This window comes from Euprymna scolopes, chromosome 39 (genome assembly GCF_053919585.1).
Source record: "Euprymna scolopes isolate OS-2025 chromosome 39, ASM5391958v1, whole genome shotgun sequence".
Lineage (NCBI taxonomy): Eukaryota > Metazoa > Mollusca > Cephalopoda > Sepiida > Sepiolidae > Euprymna > Euprymna scolopes.
Window position 1 is genome coordinate 3,589,718 of NC_136520.1, and position 21,004 is coordinate 3,610,721.

At 31.2% G+C, this 21,004-nt stretch overlaps 1 protein-coding gene across 1 annotated transcript in view; it reads right to left on the reverse strand.

Moving 5' to 3' along the window:
* Positions 1–21,004, reverse strand: part of LOC145263613 (transformation/transcription domain-associated protein-like) — a 334,985-nt gene that overhangs the window by 232,480 nt on the left and 81,501 nt on the right. The window contains exons 18-25 of the mRNA XM_080120456.1: positions 20,805–20,843; positions 18,832–18,928; positions 16,385–16,482; positions 14,012–14,177; positions 8,294–8,460; positions 7,034–7,123; positions 5,565–5,675; positions 4,630–4,719 (exon numbers count right to left, since the gene is read on the reverse strand). Of these exons, the coding sequence (XP_079976582.1) occupies positions 4,630–4,719; positions 5,565–5,675; positions 7,034–7,123; positions 8,294–8,460; positions 14,012–14,177; positions 16,385–16,482; positions 18,832–18,928; positions 20,805–20,843 (858 nt within the window). The remainder of the gene's footprint in view (positions 1–4,629; positions 4,720–5,564; positions 5,676–7,033; positions 7,124–8,293; positions 8,461–14,011; positions 14,178–16,384; positions 16,483–18,831; positions 18,929–20,804; positions 20,844–21,004) is intronic.

A 21,004-nucleotide genomic window follows, 5' to 3' on the forward strand; every position in this document is an offset into this window, starting at 1 on the left:
GTCACAAGCTGCAACTTACAACTGCCTGATCTAAATACACCAGTGATGACAAAGAACCTAATGGCATCTACAAAAAGTCTGCGATGAGATAAAAAATATTGGAATTTTAGACTTGTGAAAAAATTTTTTTAAAACCAACAGAAAAAAAATGTCTTAATCTCATAAAGCAACAGTTCCAATATAATAATATTCTCAACAAAATCTTCAATAAAAATCCGGTAAATTAAGCTACAGTTGCAGAGAAAATTTACAACAAAAAAAAAAGAAAGAAACATAATAGGAAGATTCTAAATAATATGTCAGAATTAAAAATAGCACTACTAAATCTTGTAATTGCAGCAATAAACAAGAATGCCCACCGAATGGAAATTGCTTAGTAACATCGGTAGAAAATCTCCATGAAAGAACACCCAAATACTAGTACGTACTATATTGGTATGGCAGGTAATACTCTCAAGAAACAGTTCATTTGAAAATCCCAACAGTAAAATAAAAATGTCACTTTCAGTATACTATAAAAAAATTGAAGATCTAATAATGGAATATTTTGAAAAAAGCTAAAACATGTTCTTCCCTTAGCTCCCCATGTTACTTATATCTTACTGAAAAATTATTTATCACAAGGTTTAAAGACAGATAAGTTACTCAATAAAAGACAAGAAACTTTCATAAATTGCAGGCATTATAAAGAACATCTTAGCAACCTTAATATCATCCCATAATTTACTTATATTACAAACAAAATTTTTTTTAAATTCATAACTAGAACAAAAAATAACCAACATATTATATAAAAATCATACACCTAACACACACTTAGTTAATATCTCAATCGATTTGATCTACCTCTGATAAGCCCATAATACCATTTACCTACTTAAACCAAACCAACCTAATTAAAACCTCAATAAAATATCTGCTTCATCTCTTATCTATCCTCTAACATGTTCTTGTGGTATCATTATATAACATTGAATACCGCCCCCCTTTTTATGGATTAGCTAATCTTCTCCCCCAGCACGTATCAGAATAATACTTAATTACCTGAATATCCCCAACAATTGTACTAAACCTAATATCATTTCATGAATAAATCTCTCAAACGAATATATAGAATTGCTGGAACAAAAGAAATAGCAAAAATTTATAAAGATAAATCAGAAAAAAACAGTATAGTATTTTATTTAGATAAGTCTACTTAAAAGTGATTTTAATGTATATATTTGCTTCCCCACCAAAGCAAATTAGGCACAAGGCCGTTTTTAATGTGGGGTAAAAACCAGCTCCTCTAAAAGTAGGCAAAAAGGGGGCACTCTGATTACCAAAAATAATAAGTGTCCCAGTATAGAGGGTTTCCCCTCCATTGACTGGTACAAATTATCTTGAGTGCAGCATCTGCAGAACAGATACTACACTTTGATCCCGGCCCGAAGGCACAAGTGATTTTAAGCGGAATTTTGGAAAACGATCTAGATTGGAATTTCCTTTTATAAAAAGAAAAAAAATTAAAGCACAATGTGTGTGTGTGTGCGCGCGCGCATGTGTATATATATATATATATATATATGTAAATAAACTAAGAGTTAAAATAAATACTATCTGGTAAATTTCTTTGTATTTTCTTTTTAAATAAATAGGAAAAGGGGTTTAATATTAATATCAATACACACACACAAAAACAAAATTTATAGGCATGTGTGTATATCTATATATCTCTAAAAATGAACGCGTCTGTATCTGTGTACATCTCCCTACACAATAACTCTTAATTTTCAGTCTATATACTCAAAATTTGATATACAGGGTACTGAGATTTGGGAAAATCGATGTGGTCGGTTTTCGGCCAGAAATTTGGCGATTAAAGGATCAAAGTTCAATGATTTGACCTTTGAGAACTCTACCAAACTCCAACAATTTTGGGTCTAAACACTTGAAATTTTAGATATAGGTTCCTTGGACATGGATCTAACTTAACTTGATTAGAGCCCAAAACAATAAATTTTAAGGGGTCATAATAGGGGTCAAAATTAAAAAAATTGACCACTTTTTTTTTGCTCAACATACACCTCCAAATACCTGAGTAATGCCGGGCACCCATGCTAGTATATATATATATATATACTAGCAGTTCAGACCGGCTGTGCTCGATCCCTATGTACTGTTTATAACTTTATGTGCATTTGTATATATGAAAAAGTTTGACTCATCTTCAGGTATGGTGTAAATATCATAAAACTCTTTGGATTTTTTTCAAATTTATGTAATCATACCCAAATTCTTTTTTCTTTTTAAAGAAAATGAGTTCTTTTTCTGATGAGTCAGGGAGAAAAATATTCAAAAATTTACATAATTATATGATTATTTCTGTGCTACGAAACAGGTGTTATCAAGAATTGAACATTTTATCATGCTGAAATAAATAAACAGCAAGATGAAAATATTGATTAGAACCAAGATGGTGTGAATATCACAAAACACAATTGCAACTACTCTTCGGATTTTGTAATCGTGCCTATACTCCTTTTAAAGTTGATGAGTTCCTAATCTTCTGATGAGTTATGGGTGGAATAGATTTAAAAATTGACAATTACATGAATGATTCTGCACAACGAAACAGGTGCTGTCAAGAATTGAACATTTTAACATGTTTAAAGAAATAAATGGTAAGATGGACAACATCTTGAATTTGGAACACAGGCTTTTTGTCATTTATTTGCATACTAGCGAGTGTATCTGGCGTTAACCAGGTGTTTGGAGGTGTAAAAGAAAAGTGCTAGTAAGGAGGGAGGCTCAAACCCGTGATGAACCCGAAGGCGGAAAATAAAGCAAAAGAAAACGTGAACTTTTACCGCTATTCTATGAAGCCATAGGAAGCGAAAAGCATTCAAATTTATCAATGTCAATCAAAAAGTTGATTTGCTAGCAAGTGCAGAAACGAACGTTGGCTGAAGGCCAGTTCAGCTTTCTGCTGTTTCATTTATTTGTTTCACCCACAATATTGGAGAAAACCGACTCCCCATGAAAAGGGAGTGTCCAAATGAATAGCAATTGTCTGATATGAGGGGTTTCCACCACATTGATCAAAGGCACAAAAGGCCGAGAAGTTGCCTTTGCTTTCGATTTAGTTTTGCTTTTATAATGAAAAAGCTGAACAAGAACACGAGAGAGGAAGGAATAGGGTGAATTTTATAAAAGTTAATCAAAATAAATTTAGAGACTACGTCCGTTCGCAAATAATAGATATTATAATCTAGGGAGTATATAAAAAATTCTAAACCATAGTACCCCCCCCCCCCGAAAACCCCAGCGGAAAAAGCCTTTGCTGGACATGCAAAAATGCGCGCCACTTCTCCCTTTTATATATATATATATATATATATAGATGCTCTGTAGTTACATAAAGCTTTATTAATAAAAGGATTGGTATAAACAAAAGGTGAAATATAATTATATAAATACGTAATTTTGTTTAGTGAGAGAGAAAAGTGAGCAATGAATAATTGGTGATGTTATTTTGTTGTGAGTTTGCAATTTCACACTTGGAATATTGCAAAAGGAAACAACAAAACTCATTTTAATGTTCGGTGCAGCTTAAACAGGCAGTCTGCAACTTACGACTGCCCGATCTGAATGCACCAATGGATGAAAAAAAAAAAAAAAAAAAAAAAAAAAACATCTAATCTATATACATAATATATGGGATGAGAAAAAAAAAAAAAAAAAAAAAAAAAAAAAAACAGAATATCAGATGTGAAGAGACATCAAAAAAGCTCAAATAAAAACTTTAAAAAAAAAAAATCCATGTCTGCTACTGCTGGTGTCAAACCAACAATTCATAGATCAGTAGTAAGCAAGAAATATTAAAAAAAAAAATAAATAAATAAAAAACATAACAGTAAAAAAAAAAAAAAAAGGCGGTAGAGTTTATTTTTATTATTTCAAATATTAATGATATTAAATTATTTTAACACATTTTGTTATTGTAACTTTTTTTATACAAAATGTCTCTTTAAAAAAAAAAAAAAAAATCCAAGTTATGACTGCTGTCGCTGCTTTCAAATAAACAGTGCTTGTGCACTTTTGTTACCGTACTATTTTTAAATAGTTTTTACAGGTTAAATTTTTTTTTTTATTAACTTGTTAGGTGCAAGCACAGAAAAAAAAATCCTCCCCTTCCAATGTTAAGAATGGCTTTGGTTTTCAAAATAACATTATTTCAGCATGGTAGCAAAAGTGCACAAGTACCAAACAAACTATTGATCCTATTCAGATCAGCAGCAATTCGCAAAAACACACAACCAAGTTAAAAAAAAAGGATATTTTTGGAATTAATTATTTCAAAAATATTAAATTTATATATTTTAACAACATATTTTGTTATTGTAAGTTTTTTTCCGTATTTATAAAACATGTTTTTGATATTTCATGTTTTCATTTCGATTATTCTTTCTGTAATTATAATTCACTCATTTGTTTTGTTCGGGTTTATCGAGCATATACCAAATATTATTTTATGAAATTACAAACGGAGTTAATATCATGGCATGAAAACACCAGCTAAAATTATTCCTCTAAATTTATTTGGTGAACATTGCTTACAAAAATATGATGAAAAAAAATTATACTTACTTTTTCAACAGGTAAATTAATTGGAATCTTACATTCTTGAAAATGAATCACCACACACGGACCAACTGTTTCTTTTTCGTTGTAATTCAACTAAAAAATAAAATATTTTTGAGACAGGATTTTGTCTTGTTTTTGTAGATACAAATATAAAAAATATGAAACAATATTAAATGAAGAAATAATATAATTTATAAATAGATGTTAGAATCGATATAACAGTATAAAAATTATATTTTCCCATTAAAAGTGAAGTAAAAGAGATTGATTTATCTTTTCATGGGTTGATCACACACAAAATTTTCATGGGTTGATCACACACAAAATTTTCATGGGTTGATCACACACAAAATTTTCATGGGTTGATCACACAAAATTTTCATGGGTTGATCACACACAAAATTTTCATGGGTTGATCACACACAAAATTTTCATGGGTTGATCACACACAAGATTTTCATGGGTTGATCACACACAAGATTTTCATGGGTTGATCACACACAAAATTTTCATGGGTTGATCACACACAAAATTTTCATGGGTTGATCACACACAAAATTTTCATGGGTTGATCACACACAAAATTTTCATGGGTTGATCACACACAAAATTTTCATGGGTTGATCACACACAAAATTTTCATGGGTTGATCACACACAAGATTTTCATGGGTTGATCACACACAAGATTTTCATGGGTTGATCACACACAAGATTTTCATGGGTTGATCGCACACAAGATTTTCATGGGTTGATCACACACAAGATTTTCATGGGTTGATCACACACAAGATTTTCATGGGTTGATCACACACAAGATTTTACAATGAAAGAAAGTGATTGTATATAAAAACATTTTCCAACTTTTGTTATCAAAGAATCTCTAAATACTTTGCTAAAATAAACCTTCAGAAATGCGAAAAAGGTGGTTATTCATACCTTTTGTGGTTCTCTAACCATTTTACGATTACCACCACCAAACTTTCCAAGAAGTCGGAATGCCACAACAGCAATGTTGTCAGCTGGGTTTCTCAAAGTACGCCAGAGGGCCTGCAAAAAAACGAAACAGTGCTGAGACGATTTGGGTAATTAAAATACCAGAGAGAATGACTGAAACGTCCAGGACAAGAGATGAAAATCCATTCAACGGTAGCAGGATTCAGAATCTGAAACCTTACAAAAATTATTGGAATCTGAATGAGAGTTTACAGTCGCACAATAAAAAAACAATAAAAAAAAAAAAACATCCGTCACCTTATGAAACCTACTTGGAATATGTCAACGATAAAGTGGCCTCTTTTATATAAGAAAAAAAATTTGTAAAATATGACTGATGTACTTGATTTCTAAATAGTTTAACTGTTCATCAAGATACTATTATTACTATTATTATTACTATCATTATTACTATTTTTATTATTATTATTATAATTACTATTACTATTATTATTACTATTATTACTATTATTATTACTATTATTATTATTATTATTACTATCATTATTACTATTTTTATTATTATTATAATTACTATTACTACTATTACTATTATTATTACTATTATTACTATTATTATTACTATTATTACTATTATCATTACTATTATCATTACTATTACTATTACTATTATTTTTATTATTATTACTATTATTTTTTTTATTATTATTACTATTATTATTACTATTACTATTATTATTTTTATTATTATTACTATTATTACTATTATTATTATTACTATTATTATTATTACTATTATTACTATTATCATTACTATTATTAATATTATTACTACTATTGCTATTATTATTACTATTGCTATTATTATTACTATTACCATTATTATTACTATTACTTTTATTATTATTATTATTATTACTATTATTAGTAGTATTATTATTACTATTATCATTACTATTACTATTATTACTATTATTGTTATTATTATTATTATTACTATTATCATGTTCCTCTTTTTCCTTTGTGGCATCCTTTCTGTTCATTGGGGATTAGTCCACGATTATTCAGGAAGTGGCAGATTTGTTATTATTATTATTACTTTTACCAATAACCAGCCAGCCACCTTTAACCCCATTGCACCGCTCGCTAAAGGTCGGGGGAGAGCGATTCAGATTTTAGTTGTTAGCCTTTGAAGTGTTGCCATTGTTGGTAGTGTCAGTTGTGTTTATGTTGACGGACAAACTTAGGTGTGATTTGGGAGATCATTGATGAAGATAAAATCAGATGGATCATCGAGACACGCCAGCATTGATAGTGTTTTTTTCTTTTTAATAAATTATAATAATTCTACGCCATGATAAATCAGACTTTGCTATAAAAAGAAAAATGTTTTGGTTTATTTTTTGCTTTTTTTATGTAAAAAAAAAAAAAAAAAAAAAATCCAGACTCACCTGCATAAGTTCTGCTCTAACTGGTTGAATATGTTCATACAAGAATTCTGGCTGTAAATTATCAACACACAATTCCAGAGTTCTCAAACCCTGAAAACAAAGAAAACTTTGTATTTTAACACATTTCAATGATTTGTCAGTTTTTTTTTTGTTTTTTTTTTTAAATAAAACTTTCGCAACCAAATTATTTTTTATGTTTTTTTATAAGGGAGTCACCACTTATTAAGGCCTGAAGGCTAATCAAGGATAAGGATTAATGAGCGTGTGACACTATGTTCGTGGAGTGCTCGGTGGGAGAGTAGGAAAAGAAAAAACAAAGGATGACAAAAGAAAAGTTTATTGAGTAAGAAAAAATTTATCAAAAGACAAAACGCAGCCAAAGAGAAATAAGGTTTTAATTCAGAGTGTGACTAGTGATCAAATGACCGATTAGCAAAGAATAACGGGCCAGTTTGGTGGGGTAGGGGTTACTGTGACTTAAGGAAACAATGGGAATGACACTTGATAGAAGGGTGTCAATCAGACACTTAATTTGGGCTTGAACTCTGAGGTGGGCAGTTGGATTTTGGATACGACAGAGGGCAGTAGGTTGCTCAGGTTCCCAAGGGTGATGGAGAGATGAACTGACGGCAATGGATGCACCCAACCATGACAGATCGTAGATGTTGGCCTTCGCACAGAGTTGATGAGGACACACACACACACACACACTCATAGTGCAATCAACATATGAAGCATCCGCGTCTGTGTTTTTTCTCTTTTTTTTTTATTTTTAATTGTTTCAGTAAGAAATAATTAAGATATTAAAAGTAGATACAATATATAAGAGTAAATCAGAAGAGTAATATATATGTAATAATAAAAATATAAAGTGTGTGTATATATACACACAATTTTTTTTTTACAATTTCAAGTGATTAATGGTAAATTGTAGCCATTACAAGGCTGAAAAGAAAAAAAACGTCAAAGTTCGAATTGAGTTATCTGCCTTAGTTTTATTCAAAATGGCCAAGTGGAACACTGTCATTGCATCCGTTATAAAATTTTATTTTCGTAATTTTTTTTTTCTTTTTTTAAAATTTATTTGACTTTTGGAATATGACATTTTCTTTTCATCAGTTACATACATAAAATTTTTCTTTACTTTTGTTTTTTTTTTTATAAAAGGGAGAATTCTGGACAAGTACCCCCCACACACACACACACACTAAAAAAAAAAAACAACAAAAAAAAAAAAAAACACACACACACACTACTTACTTGACTAACTAAAGTCTGCGATCCATTTAATGCCGAAACCAAAGGGTCCATCAACATTGGTAGGTAAGGCAGCAGAGAGCTAAGTCTTACAGGAACGGTGAGGCAGAGCTCGACAAACAGATCCTTTATATGCTGTTTATGTAGACCGCTTTGCAGACTGTTTAAACCTGCGAGGAAAGAGAAAGAAATTAAGTCTATCAGCAATGAAGATATTAGAAAATCAAAACAGGATTTACAAACAAAAATGTAACTCAATGTGGGAAAGGTTTTACGCTTCTGAATTTTTGAGGATTGGTTATTCATACTATTCGATTTTTATGTATTTATATCATACGCAGGAATTTCATGGGGAAGTGGTTCCGAATCTCTACATTATCTGTGAACTCATCTCAAAGTTGACCCTGGAGACTGAAATTTAAGCCATATATATATATATATATATATATATATATATATATATATATATATATATATATATATATATATATATATATATTGTACATGGGAGTCACCACTTATCAAGGCCTGGAGGCCGCTCGAGGATAAGGGTTATTGAGTGCACAGTAGTCAATGGGATAATATTGTAGTAATCGTTACTTTGCAGACCGTTTAAACCCGTGCGGAAAGAGAGCAACGAAGATACCAGAAAATTAAACAGGATTTACAAACAAATATAAAACTCAATGTGTGAAAAGTTTGGTTTGGTTGTTTTGTTTTATGGCATATCAACCCTTTTTGGGTTATTTAATGCTGAATCCAGTTATTTTGGAAATAGTTTTCATGTTGTATCCAGTTATTTTGTAGAAGGTTTTTATTCTTCAACCATTTCGCATCTTCAATTGCTAGTGTGTAGTGTTTGGTTTGGTTGTTTTATTGTGGATTTTATCGGGGTTTTTTCCCTGCTCTGAACATGAGTTTCGCAATGGCATAGGGAAAAGTATTAATGTTTGGTATATTTTAAGTTAGGAAACCAGTCAGGATGTGAGATATCTACTGGAGCAGTAGAAGCATCGAGAATTACATCAGCAGTGAGATATCTACTAGAGCGGTAAAAGGATCCCACCATTTTTCCATATATATATATATATATATATATATATATATATTAATGAAATGAAAAGGATGTAGTGTTTACTGGATATACGCAATGTTAAGCTTCAAATTAATATAAATAACACTATTATATACAGATAATTTAATCCCAACCAAATAAAAAAGCTCAATATGCAATTATAAGAGAAAGAAAATTAAAACTAAGTTGAACTTTACAATCAAAATTTATTGTTCGACTGAATAATACAAAAAACAATGAAAATTCTCTCAAGTTGATCCGAAATGAGAAAATAGTTCTTTATTTCAGCTGTTTTTAAAGCTTTCCAATCGGATTATATGCATCGTCACGCTGGACTTAATTTTGGACTCCATTCTCGCAAAAAAAACAAACTATTTTCGCATTTCAGATCAACTTGAGAGAATTTTCATGCAAACTGAAATATTATGCACAGTTTGTTTTTATATTTTTATTTTTTAAATATCCAATGTTTTTTCACTTCTTCTCCTGGCAATTTATAACTGCAATAAATTGCTGTTTCACTTAATGCCTTAACTAGGAAATTCTAGCATTGCTAAAAATATAATTTGCTGATTTCTTTATGTCCTCTGATGGGAAGAATAGCATTCTTTGAAACTCTGCGGAATAAGGACTTTGTAAATTGTTTTTTTTGGAGTATTCCGTCGAACAATAAATTTTGATTGTCAAGTTCAACTTACAGTTTTAATTTTCTTTCTCATTTTGTATTTTAACCCCTCCCCATTCGCTAGTGTATGTTTATTTATATATATATATATATATATATATAAACATATACTAGCGAATGGGGGGTGGTTAAAATACACTTAAATATATTTTAATTTGTACAGCTTTTGTATATATTATTAAAGAGTCGTGATTTAAAAAAAAAAAAAAAAGTATTTAGGTGCCATCAGCTAAAATCGAACCTGAAAGCAAAACTAGCATTCAAAAGCATTACCACTGTACCAACGTGACACGCATATGAACTTATTAAAAATTTAAAATACACTAAGATGAGTGCACAAAGTATAACAATTTTTTCGATTTTGACCCCTTAAAAAACTATTTTAACCGGCTAAAGACCCACAAAAATCCAATCATTTGAGGCCCCTAGCGTCGATCTGCGACTTTTAGTTTCAGAAGTGATAGAGTTTGAAAATATGGAGACAGACGGACAGACAACCTTTTATATATTAGATATACACTATCAAGCTGCCCAGCGTTGTCTAGTTATAAAATATGCATAAATGTTATATATTAATTAATACAGAAACTGAGACATGTGCATGCGAGTAGCATATTTTTTCTAAACAGTTCACTTCTTGTAAGTAAAAAAATATATATATACTCAGACTGAGATCGAAACCAAAATCTAAAGACAGTGAGTCAAGCACGATAACCATTAAGCCAGCTTGACATGATCTTTAAACAGCATTTTCAAACCTACTTATTTTTAAACATAAATCTGTCATGTGAACGATTCACGCATACACATTCGTGAAACAGCAAACAGATGAAAATTTACCCCTCTGTATCAATTTTTCGATTTGGACTCCTCAGCAGCCCATTTTTCTGGACAAAAATCGATTAAAAAGTTCTCCACATGTCTGGATGTTATATACCAAATTTAAAGCCTGTAGATAAAACCTCAGTTGAATATATAGGTTGAGAAGTGTCTTCACACACAGTTTTACTTACACAAGGTGCTCGCTAGAAAAGCGGGAAATTTGAAGGTCAGCTAAGATCATGAATAAAATATGTGATTGCTATTTTTTTAATTGGTGCCGTGTGAGTGTTGTAAAAACAAATCGTTGTTTGACGCTGCGGTGAAGTGCATGGACGACATTTTGAGTATCTATGAGTATAATATAATATTTGTCTTAGAAATATTTTGTAAAAGTAAATCATAGTTTGACAAATTTCCCGCTTTTCTAGCGACCTCCCTGTATATTTCTGTGGCAATGTTTTTTCAATTATATTTCACCTTTTATTTCTACCAATCCTTAATTTATGAAGCTCGATGTAATTAGGGCATATAACAAAAGTTTATATTCCATATTTTATGATGTTGACCAACTTGCGATTTATTCCTTTAAGTACGTTGAGATTCACATAAAATGGCATAATACAAGAAAAAATAAAAGGTAATTGCAACTTCTCTTCAAATTTTATAGTCATGCCCGTGTGCATTTTATTTTCTTTTAATGGATTGATAGTTGCTAGTTCTTCTGAGGAGTTAAGGGCAGAATAGATTCATAGATTGATATAATTAAATTAATGATTTTGTGCTACGAAACAAGTGCTGTCAAGAATTGTGGATGTCAATGTACTTAAAGAATAGATTTTGTCATTTATTTGTGTATATATATCATTCAAACACGATAGTGTTTGAATGATATGGTTAAGTGGCAGTTTTAGTCATTTAGAACTGTTTTAAAGCGTCACTGCTTACTCATTTTTTGACCAAATTTCAAACAATTATTACAGTTTATAGATCACCTTCTCAGCTATATTGTGAAAAAAAAATTTTCAATTTTTGTTCAGTAAAACAAGTTGTAATAAATATACTGGTGTTTAAAATCGTAAAAAATATAAGGAGGTGAGTGACGTTTTTATGACTTGTTTCCAGAGTAACCACGTCGCTTCAGCGACTACTGTTGCTACCAATTCACCGCTCTTGTGAAAAGTAACAGAGAGAATGAAAGAATAAAAGGGAGATTTTATTGAAAGTAGAGAAGTGACGTACATTGTTATTACATATGTGAATGTTACATTTATGGAGGCAAAAAAATAAGATTGAAATTAAATAAAGAACAAGTGAATTTACTGGAAGCCGAGAAAAATCATGGATTACAATAGAAAAATGCAAGCATGAAAAGTAATATGGTTAAGTTTAAACATGGATAAAGTAAAGGACTAGTTATTAAAACTGGAAAAGAAAAGGACAAGATATTCTAGTAAAAAATAAATTTATAACTTAAAATTATTGCAGCATTAAGAATTGATTATGTTATAAATTGAATTTTAAAAAAATTCTTAATGCTGCAATATTTGAAGTTATAAATTTATATTTTTTTTTACTAGAATATCTTTCTTTTTCTTTTCCAGTTTTAATAACTAGTCCTTTACTTTTCATGATTGCATTTTTCGATGTATCATATATATATATATATATATATATTTAGTGTCTGTAGGTATTTAATCATTATAGGAAAAAATAATTATGACAACCCCTTTAAGAAATTCGTTTCTTATCGTTGAGCACTTCCAGTTGAATTAAAGTTGGTCAATTTAGCTCTTATGCATAGATCATCGTATAACGATTAGATCACTGTTTGACTGACGTAAATGAACATTTAAAATTAAAATGTTTAAATTCAATGTTATTTCACGCGGTTAATGGTAGCCGAATGGATTAGGTCTTCGCTAATCGAGCCAGAGAGGTCTCGTGTTGCGGGGTTCAAATTGTTCGACTGGGATTAATCGTGACACCCTGCACTGAAGATTCCCGAAAAGATGAAACACTAGTGTCTGGAGATTTTTAATTATTATAGTAAAAAAATAATTATATATATATATTTAGATATTAATAAAAACAAAAGGATGTAGTGTTTACCTGACATACTCAAACTAATATAAACAACAGTATTTATATATAGAAAATTTAATCCCAACCAAATTAAAAAAGCTCAATAAACAATAGAGAGTAAAGCTTATAAGAGAAATAAAATTAAAACTGTAAGTTGAACTTTACAATCAAATTTATTGTTCGACTGAATACTCCAAAAAACATTCGGATTATATGCATTGTCACGCTGGACTTATTTTGGAATCCATTCTCTCTTACGAACTATTTTGCATTTCGGATCAACTTGAGGATTTTCATGCAAGCTGAAATATTACGCACAATTTGTTTTTATATATTTTTTTTTTACATATCCAACATTTTTTCACTTTTTTATTTGCCAATTTATAACTGCTATAAATTGCCGTTTCACTTAATGCCTTAACTAGCAAATTCTAGCATTGCTACAAGTATAATTTGCTGATTTCTTTATGTCCTCTGATGAGAAAATGGCAAGAATAGCATTCTTTGAAAATACGCAGAATAAGGACTTTGTAAATTGTGTTTTTGGAGTATTCAGTCGAACAATGAAATTCGATCGTAAAATTCAACTTGCAGTTTTAATTTTCTTTCTCGTTTATATATATATATATAAAGTTCACCATCTACAGTAGAGTGTGCTGGATGTCTGCAGGATTGTAATTATACATACGGTGTCACGGAGCTGGATGTGTCGAAAAGAAATTAATAAAATTATGTGATCGAAAATACAAATCCTTCATATATTTTTGCGCGTACGTAGAATAAGATATTTTTGCGCGTACGTAGAATAAGATATTTTTGCGCGTACGTAGAATAAGATATTTTTGCGCGTACGTAGAATAAGATATTTTTGCGCGTACGTAGAATAAGATATTTTTGCGCGTACGTAGAATAAGATATTTTTGCGCGTACGTAGAATAAGATATTTTTGCGCGTACGTAGAATAAGATATTTTTGCGTGTACGTAGAATAAGATATTTTTGCGCGTACGTTGATTGAAAAAAAAAAAAAAAGATATGGACGAAGAGGATGAACTTACCTTGCAATAGATTTGGTAACAACGGTAAAAACTCTTGATAGAGAAGATCATAACTACCTCCTCCTATGGATCGGAACAATGAACGCAGTAGGAGAAAATAGTTGAACGGCTCTTTAGCAGTTGTTGCTAATGACATGGATTGGTTTACAATCGTGTGAAGATGTGACTGCGGAGATAAAATGGATGAAAAAAAAAAAAGAAAAAAAAAGAAAGGATTTTAAATAAGTACAGGGTAGAAAAGATGGCATGATTCCATTTCCCTTTAATAAAAACTGGTTTTATTTTTTGTTACTAGAGTAATAGGAGCCTTCTATCATGTCTGAAAGTGACACAATGTTCAACAAGCGAGATCAGAGATGTGCCGCTGTACAACTCATGCTCTCTATCGATCCAAGTTATGACAACAGGACCATTGCCAGCACCCTCAAGCTCAGGGTGATGAAAAAGTTTCCGGCCATGTTTTATGGTCTTTGGTACGGTTTCAAGTGAGGGCCACATTATGCCACCTCACATCTTCAAACTCAGCTTGAAAATCACCACCAAAGTGTACCTGGATGTGATGAAGAGTGTGGTGATTTCCTGGTGCAATCAGGTGGCTGCTGACAAACCCCGGGTATGGTAGTAGGAGTCAGTGCTGGCCCACAAGTCCAAAGACCCAGGCTTCAGAAGAAGTGCTATGATTTTGTACCTTTCTCTCACTGCCTCCTCCCCCGAACTGAACCCGCGGGATTACTTTGTTTGGTCACACGTCAAGAACATCACCAACATGACCTCTCACAACACTAAAGCCAGCCTGTTTGCTGCCATCCACTTAGTATTCACCAAGCTCCTGCTAGCGCTTGTGGAAAAGGCATGCTCCCAGTTCTGGACCCGTATCAAGACGGTGATCGAGGCTGAAGGTAACTACATCGAATAGATGTCAGCTCTACTACATAAGCTATCTGAATTGATTTTTTTTAATAAAAGTTGAAAATTAAGCTGTAATGTTGCTTTGTTTAGGGCGACAACTTTATCGTTCCACCCTGTAAATAAAAAAACAAAACAAAGACTTCTATAAGTAAAACTAAAAATATCGCACATTCTGGACTTTACTACTACTACTACTACTACTACTGGTGTACAGTAATCAAAAGTACAATCCTGCTCAAAGAGCCGTTTATTGTTATGTTGCTAGCAACAACCAGCAGAGTTTACAAACCAAAAGATATTCAACATCTCAAACTGCAAAGTGTTGCTGCTGCTGCAAACACTTATTTTATTGAAACTTTTTTTTTTTATTATTTTTTTTAGATGGAATCAGTTATCAAGGCTCGAAAGCATTAATTAGTGTATGGTAGCCATCGAGACAACAGTATTAATCGTTAATGGGTATAAATGGGGGGGGGCTTAACAGTAACTTGTTTAAATTGGACTTGAAGATGATATATTGTAGTCACTTGGAAAGCAGAACAAACAGAGTTCCACAATATCGTCATCGGATAACAACAGACAACCAAGAAGAAGAATATACCTATATAAAATTCTCTTCCTCTATGTATGTATGTATGTCTGTCTGTATGTCTGTATGTATGTACGTATGTCTATCTGTCTGCAGGGCGTTCCAAAATTAATGACTACTTTTTTACATTTTTTTAAAAATTTTATTCTGCTCAAAATGGATTAGAGGGGGGTTTTAAATTGCATAGTTATGGTGACTGAACTTATGCATTTAGGACCTGAATGTTTCATCACTTGATATTGACGGTGTGAGGCTAAGAAAGCAACCTCTGTCATGGGCGTGTGTCAAAAGCAGAGTTATCTCATTGAATTCCTGGCAAAAGTGCATTACGAATGATGCTGAAATGATGTAGAAAAATAAATTCTGACATACAAAAGATCGCTCGTTTTTAATGGTACCACTCCTGTCTTCATAGCTTTTCAACTTTTTGAGTTAAAAAAATAGGAGGCTTTACTTTTGGAATGACCCTCGTATATTATTGTTTAAAAAAAAACAAAAAAAAAAGCCAATAGATTTTTTTTTATTCAAGATTAATTTATCTCACAGAAACGCCCCTCTAGAAGGTCAAACTTTGAGTTACCAAAGAATGGCCACCTTGTCCACCATTTTGAAAATCTTTAAAAAAAAAAAAAAAATAAATAAATAAATAAAAAAAAAATTAAAAAGGAGAGGGGGGGGTAATGCAATGATTTAATTTTGCAAGATTTGCTGTAATGCCTATGAATTTCCATTTATTGTTTAAAAATGGACAAGAAGCCATATTAATGGTTTTATCTAAATGATAAAAACCAAAAAAACTAACGTATAATCGTTTTGTCCAGAAAGTAAAAAAAAAAAAAAAAAAAAAAAAAAAAAGAAAAAAAAGACGTACTTACTTTTAGCATTTGCTCATTGTCAGCCGCAAAGAGAGAAACAGAGCCAAAAACTAATTTAAAAAGTTTCAAATATAAATTTGAACGTTCTGTATTAGAAGCTGTAATAAAAAAAAAAATAAAAATATATAAAAATAAAATAAATAAAAATAAAAATAAAATAAAAATAAAATAAATGAACATCATTTTAACAATAAAGAATAAAGAAATTAAAATTGCAGGAAGGATTAACACCATACAAATCACAAAACTGGAAACAGCTGGTATATTAAGAAAAATCCTAGAGTGCAGAAACCAACCAACACAACTAGATACATAACAGAGACTAACAGTTAAAAAAGAAAAAAAAACAGTGCTACACTGGAGGCAAAATATGTGAAGATTTAGAAAAATGAAGAATTTTATGAGAGGATTGAAACCGACAAATCTTGTGTATATTGTCGTTGACACAAGACATTCATAACAAGCGATACATATACAACAGGGACTCCGAACAATGATATCTGTTTACATCATGACGACTGTGATAATTCTTTTATCATATATACGGAGCTGGGACATTTATGCAGCAGTTCTTTTTAACATATATAGAGGAGGGAAGAGACATTATTGATAATGAGGGCGGGGAAACATTACTTGGAAAGGGGGTTATGCAATGTTCGTTTATAGAGGATAATAGACAAAACATTTACCTTTCAGTTAAAATGACAACACGAAGACAAACAGTTACAAAATATAGACGGTGATTCTTTATTCATCAGCCAGCTGATTGATGACTCAGGAATTCAAGCTTGTATGGCTACATGGTAACAGGAGACTGAACAATGACATATCTGTTTGCATCATGACGATTGTGATAATTCTTTTATAATACGGAGCTGGGACATTTATACAACAGTTCTTTTTTAACATATATAGAGGAGGGAAGAGACATTATTGATGATGAGGGCGGGGGCATATTACTTGGAAAGGGGGGGTTATACAATGTTTGTTTATAGATGATAGACGAAACACGTTTACTTTTTTCTTTTTGTGTGGAATGCCGACAAAGACGACAATTTACAAATATTAGATGATTCTTTATTCATACCAGCTGGATGATAATCAGGGATTCAAGCTTTTACGACTACATGGTCTCCCCCTCTCGCCTCCAAGAGGGCATCAGCTCTCACTAACTCGCTGTCCGACCCTCGTCTGCTCTGCCTGTGACTCTCTCCCAACTCCAAACCCTATCTCAATATATTGAGAATCTCCTTTCTTTACGATGTCAGAGACCTGCTGTTCCACATGAATAATTTCATGTGGATTTTCATATGTTCAAACACACTTTTGGCAAACAAAGAATTCCCAATTTTGATCATTTTTTTATAAACTCGTATCGTCCATTCTTTTAACTGACATTTTTAATATCCAGTTATTTCTAAAAGAATGGACAATCACTAACTCGGACATAAATAATATTTAGTTATTTGCGTGAACAATGACAATTGTTCTGCATTCCTAAGATTTAAATATATTATCTTTTAACACTTGTGTACTGGATTCGATTCATATTACTTGGAAAGGGGGTTATACAATGTTCGTTTAAAGATGACGATAAACAAAACATTTACCTTTCAGTTGTAATGACAACACAAAGACAAACAGTTACAAAATATAGATGGTGATTCTTTATTCATCAGCCGGCTGATTGATGACTCAGGAATTCAAGCTTGTATGGCTACATGGTCTACTCTTACCAACTTCGTCTCTAAGGGCATCAGCTTCACTAAGTTGCTGTCCAACTCTCGTCTCTAACGAACTATCACTGTGACTCTCTCTAACTTGATCCCTTTCTCAATATATTGAGAATCTTTCTTTATGACGTCAGAGGTGTGTTCAACCAACATGACTTTCTCACGTTTCAATTTACCCATGTCCTTTGCACATGTATCTAACACATCTCAAACAAAAGAAATCCGTAAATTAAACTGTATCATTTAACCTATTTGTTATATTTTCAAGTTTCTTATCGTCCATTGTTTTTAATGACATTTTTAATATCCAGTTATTTCTAAAAGAATGGACAATCACTGACTGACATAAATAATATTTAGTTATTTGCGAGAACAATGCCAATCATTCTGCATTCTTAGGATTTGAATATTATCTCCTAACACTTGCCTTCTGGGTTCGATTCCAACCTTTTCCTAATATCATTATCTCCTTTTGCTTTCTTACTGGGGTCTATTCCTTTTCATGAATGAAAAAAATTTGAAATATTAGAACAACTATTTGTTTACATTGGATTTGAAGATGACCATATTGTAGCTTGCAGGGAAGCAGTTTCATGCCAAGATCTTCCAGATTTGAAACACTTGAAAAGAAACTTAATTGAAATTTTGCTTGACTGGGTCCACATAGTTTTACGATTATATATAATTTAAAGAAAGAATAAAATAATCACTTACATCCCATTTCTTCCATTCTGGCGAGTAAAAATTCTACTAAAATGGTTGCAAACGTTGCTGAAGTTGCCACGCTGGAGAGGAAGGTATTGGCAATGATCTGCAAAGGAAGATAAATTTTTTTTTTTTAAATCAATTTTTATTCGAAAGCCAAAAATATTTTTACATCTCATTGCTGCAACCACACTATAATAACAAAATTAAAAATTTTTAATATTGATTTTTTTTCAAGGCAAACCAATGGTCTCTACTTAATTGTCATGATACAGTAACAAATTATATCTAAAAATTAAGAAAAATAAGAGAAAAAAAACTTAAAAAGAAACATTTTTCGGACAAAAATTACTAAGAAACATTTTTCGGACAAAAATTATTAAGAAACATTTTTCGGACAAAAATTATTAAGAAACATTTTTCGGACAAAAATAATTAAGAAACATTTTTCGGACAAAAATAATTAAGAAACATTTTTCGGACAAAAATAATTAAGAAACATTTTTCGGACAAAAATAATTAAGAAACATTTTTCGGACAAAAATTATTAAGAAACATTTTTCGGACAAAAATTATTAAGAAACATTTTTCGGACAAAAATCATTAAGAAACATTTTTCGGACAAAAATCATTAAGAAACATTTTTCGGACAAAAATTTTTTGGACAAAAATTATTAAGCAACATTTTTCGGACAAAAATTAGCAAAAATGTCAGGTTGAAATTAATATCAAATTACAAAAATGATCTAGTAGAATATGTGCTAGATCTAGTTTTTACAATTGAAAGAAAAAGGAAAAGAATCATCCACAATAACAGTCAGACATTTATTTTTTAGTAGTGGTTTTGGTGCTTGTACAGATTACATTAAAAATTAAAAAAACCGAAAAAGGTTATATTGTACATATCGTTTTGGACTGAAGATTTATAAAAAAAAAAAAAAAATTCACTTAATTTGATCGAGTAGTTTTTTTTACAACAGAAAAACATGTTTTTATGACAGCACACTGAAGGTAGCTATCTTTGAATTTTTTAACACGCCATGAGCAGATAACTCAATTTAAAGTGCCAACACTCCCTCCCCATCTTTAATACTAGCTTTTCTTCCTAAAAATCAAACCTTTTGCTCGGTATCATAAAAAATTGTTTTTTCGCTTAAAAAAAAAAAAAAAAAATACTTGATGAAATTAAGTGAATTTTTTTTTTTTGGAGAACTTCATTGCATAACGGATACGTACAATATAAACTTTTTTTATCCATATTTTCATTAATGTCTTGATTAAACTGTACAAGTACCGTGGTTTTTAATTGAAAGCAGGGAGAGGCAGCTTAGCAAGAACTTGTTTACATTGGACTTGAAGACAATCATATTGTAGTCAGTTGGAAAGCAGGTTAGCAGAACAAAATTCCACAAATGGACAATTCTAGGAAAGGAGCTTTGGTCAGGTAGAGGATTGCGTCAGGAATCAGATACCTTCTAGAACGGTAAAATGACAACTATTTTTCCGGCAACCTTGGCAACAGATTTGATTTTAAGTCTTCCATTTCTGATCAGACCTAGAAGTTTTTTTGTCTTTTTTCTGAAATGTGTTAATTTCAAAATCCATTATTCTCCATACCTGGAAAAACATTCACCCTGATCGAGTTGAGATGAGCTTACTTCCGTTTTCGGAAGTATTTTCTATAAAACATTATATTTACGAGTTGTCCCTAGTCACAAGGAGAATTCAGTCAGGGGAGATAACTGCATAGAAATTTTTTGATGCTTTATTAAAAAAAATATTTTTTTTTTTTTTTTTTTACTGTCCTCTCACTTGTAAAATTAGTATTCCAAAATAGTCACCCAATTGGTATAGTTAACTCAATGTTACTTAACAACAAAATAGAGGGGGGGGGGGGTACAATTGGAGCGAGTCCGTCCCAGAAAATGCAGCAACACAGTTTGTAAAAATGATAATTAAAAAAGAAAATCCTGTAAATTTACCTGAAGAGCATAATTATGATGAATACGATCGACCATGTACTGCAAAGAAAAATAATTTTCAATAATAAAAAAAAAATATATATATATAATCATGTTAAATGCCGAAAGTCACAAAACCTTTCCCAATATTTTGCGCGAGAAATATGGATATGACAATGTCTATTAGCAGGATGCATGGAAATTCCACAAAACGAAAATAT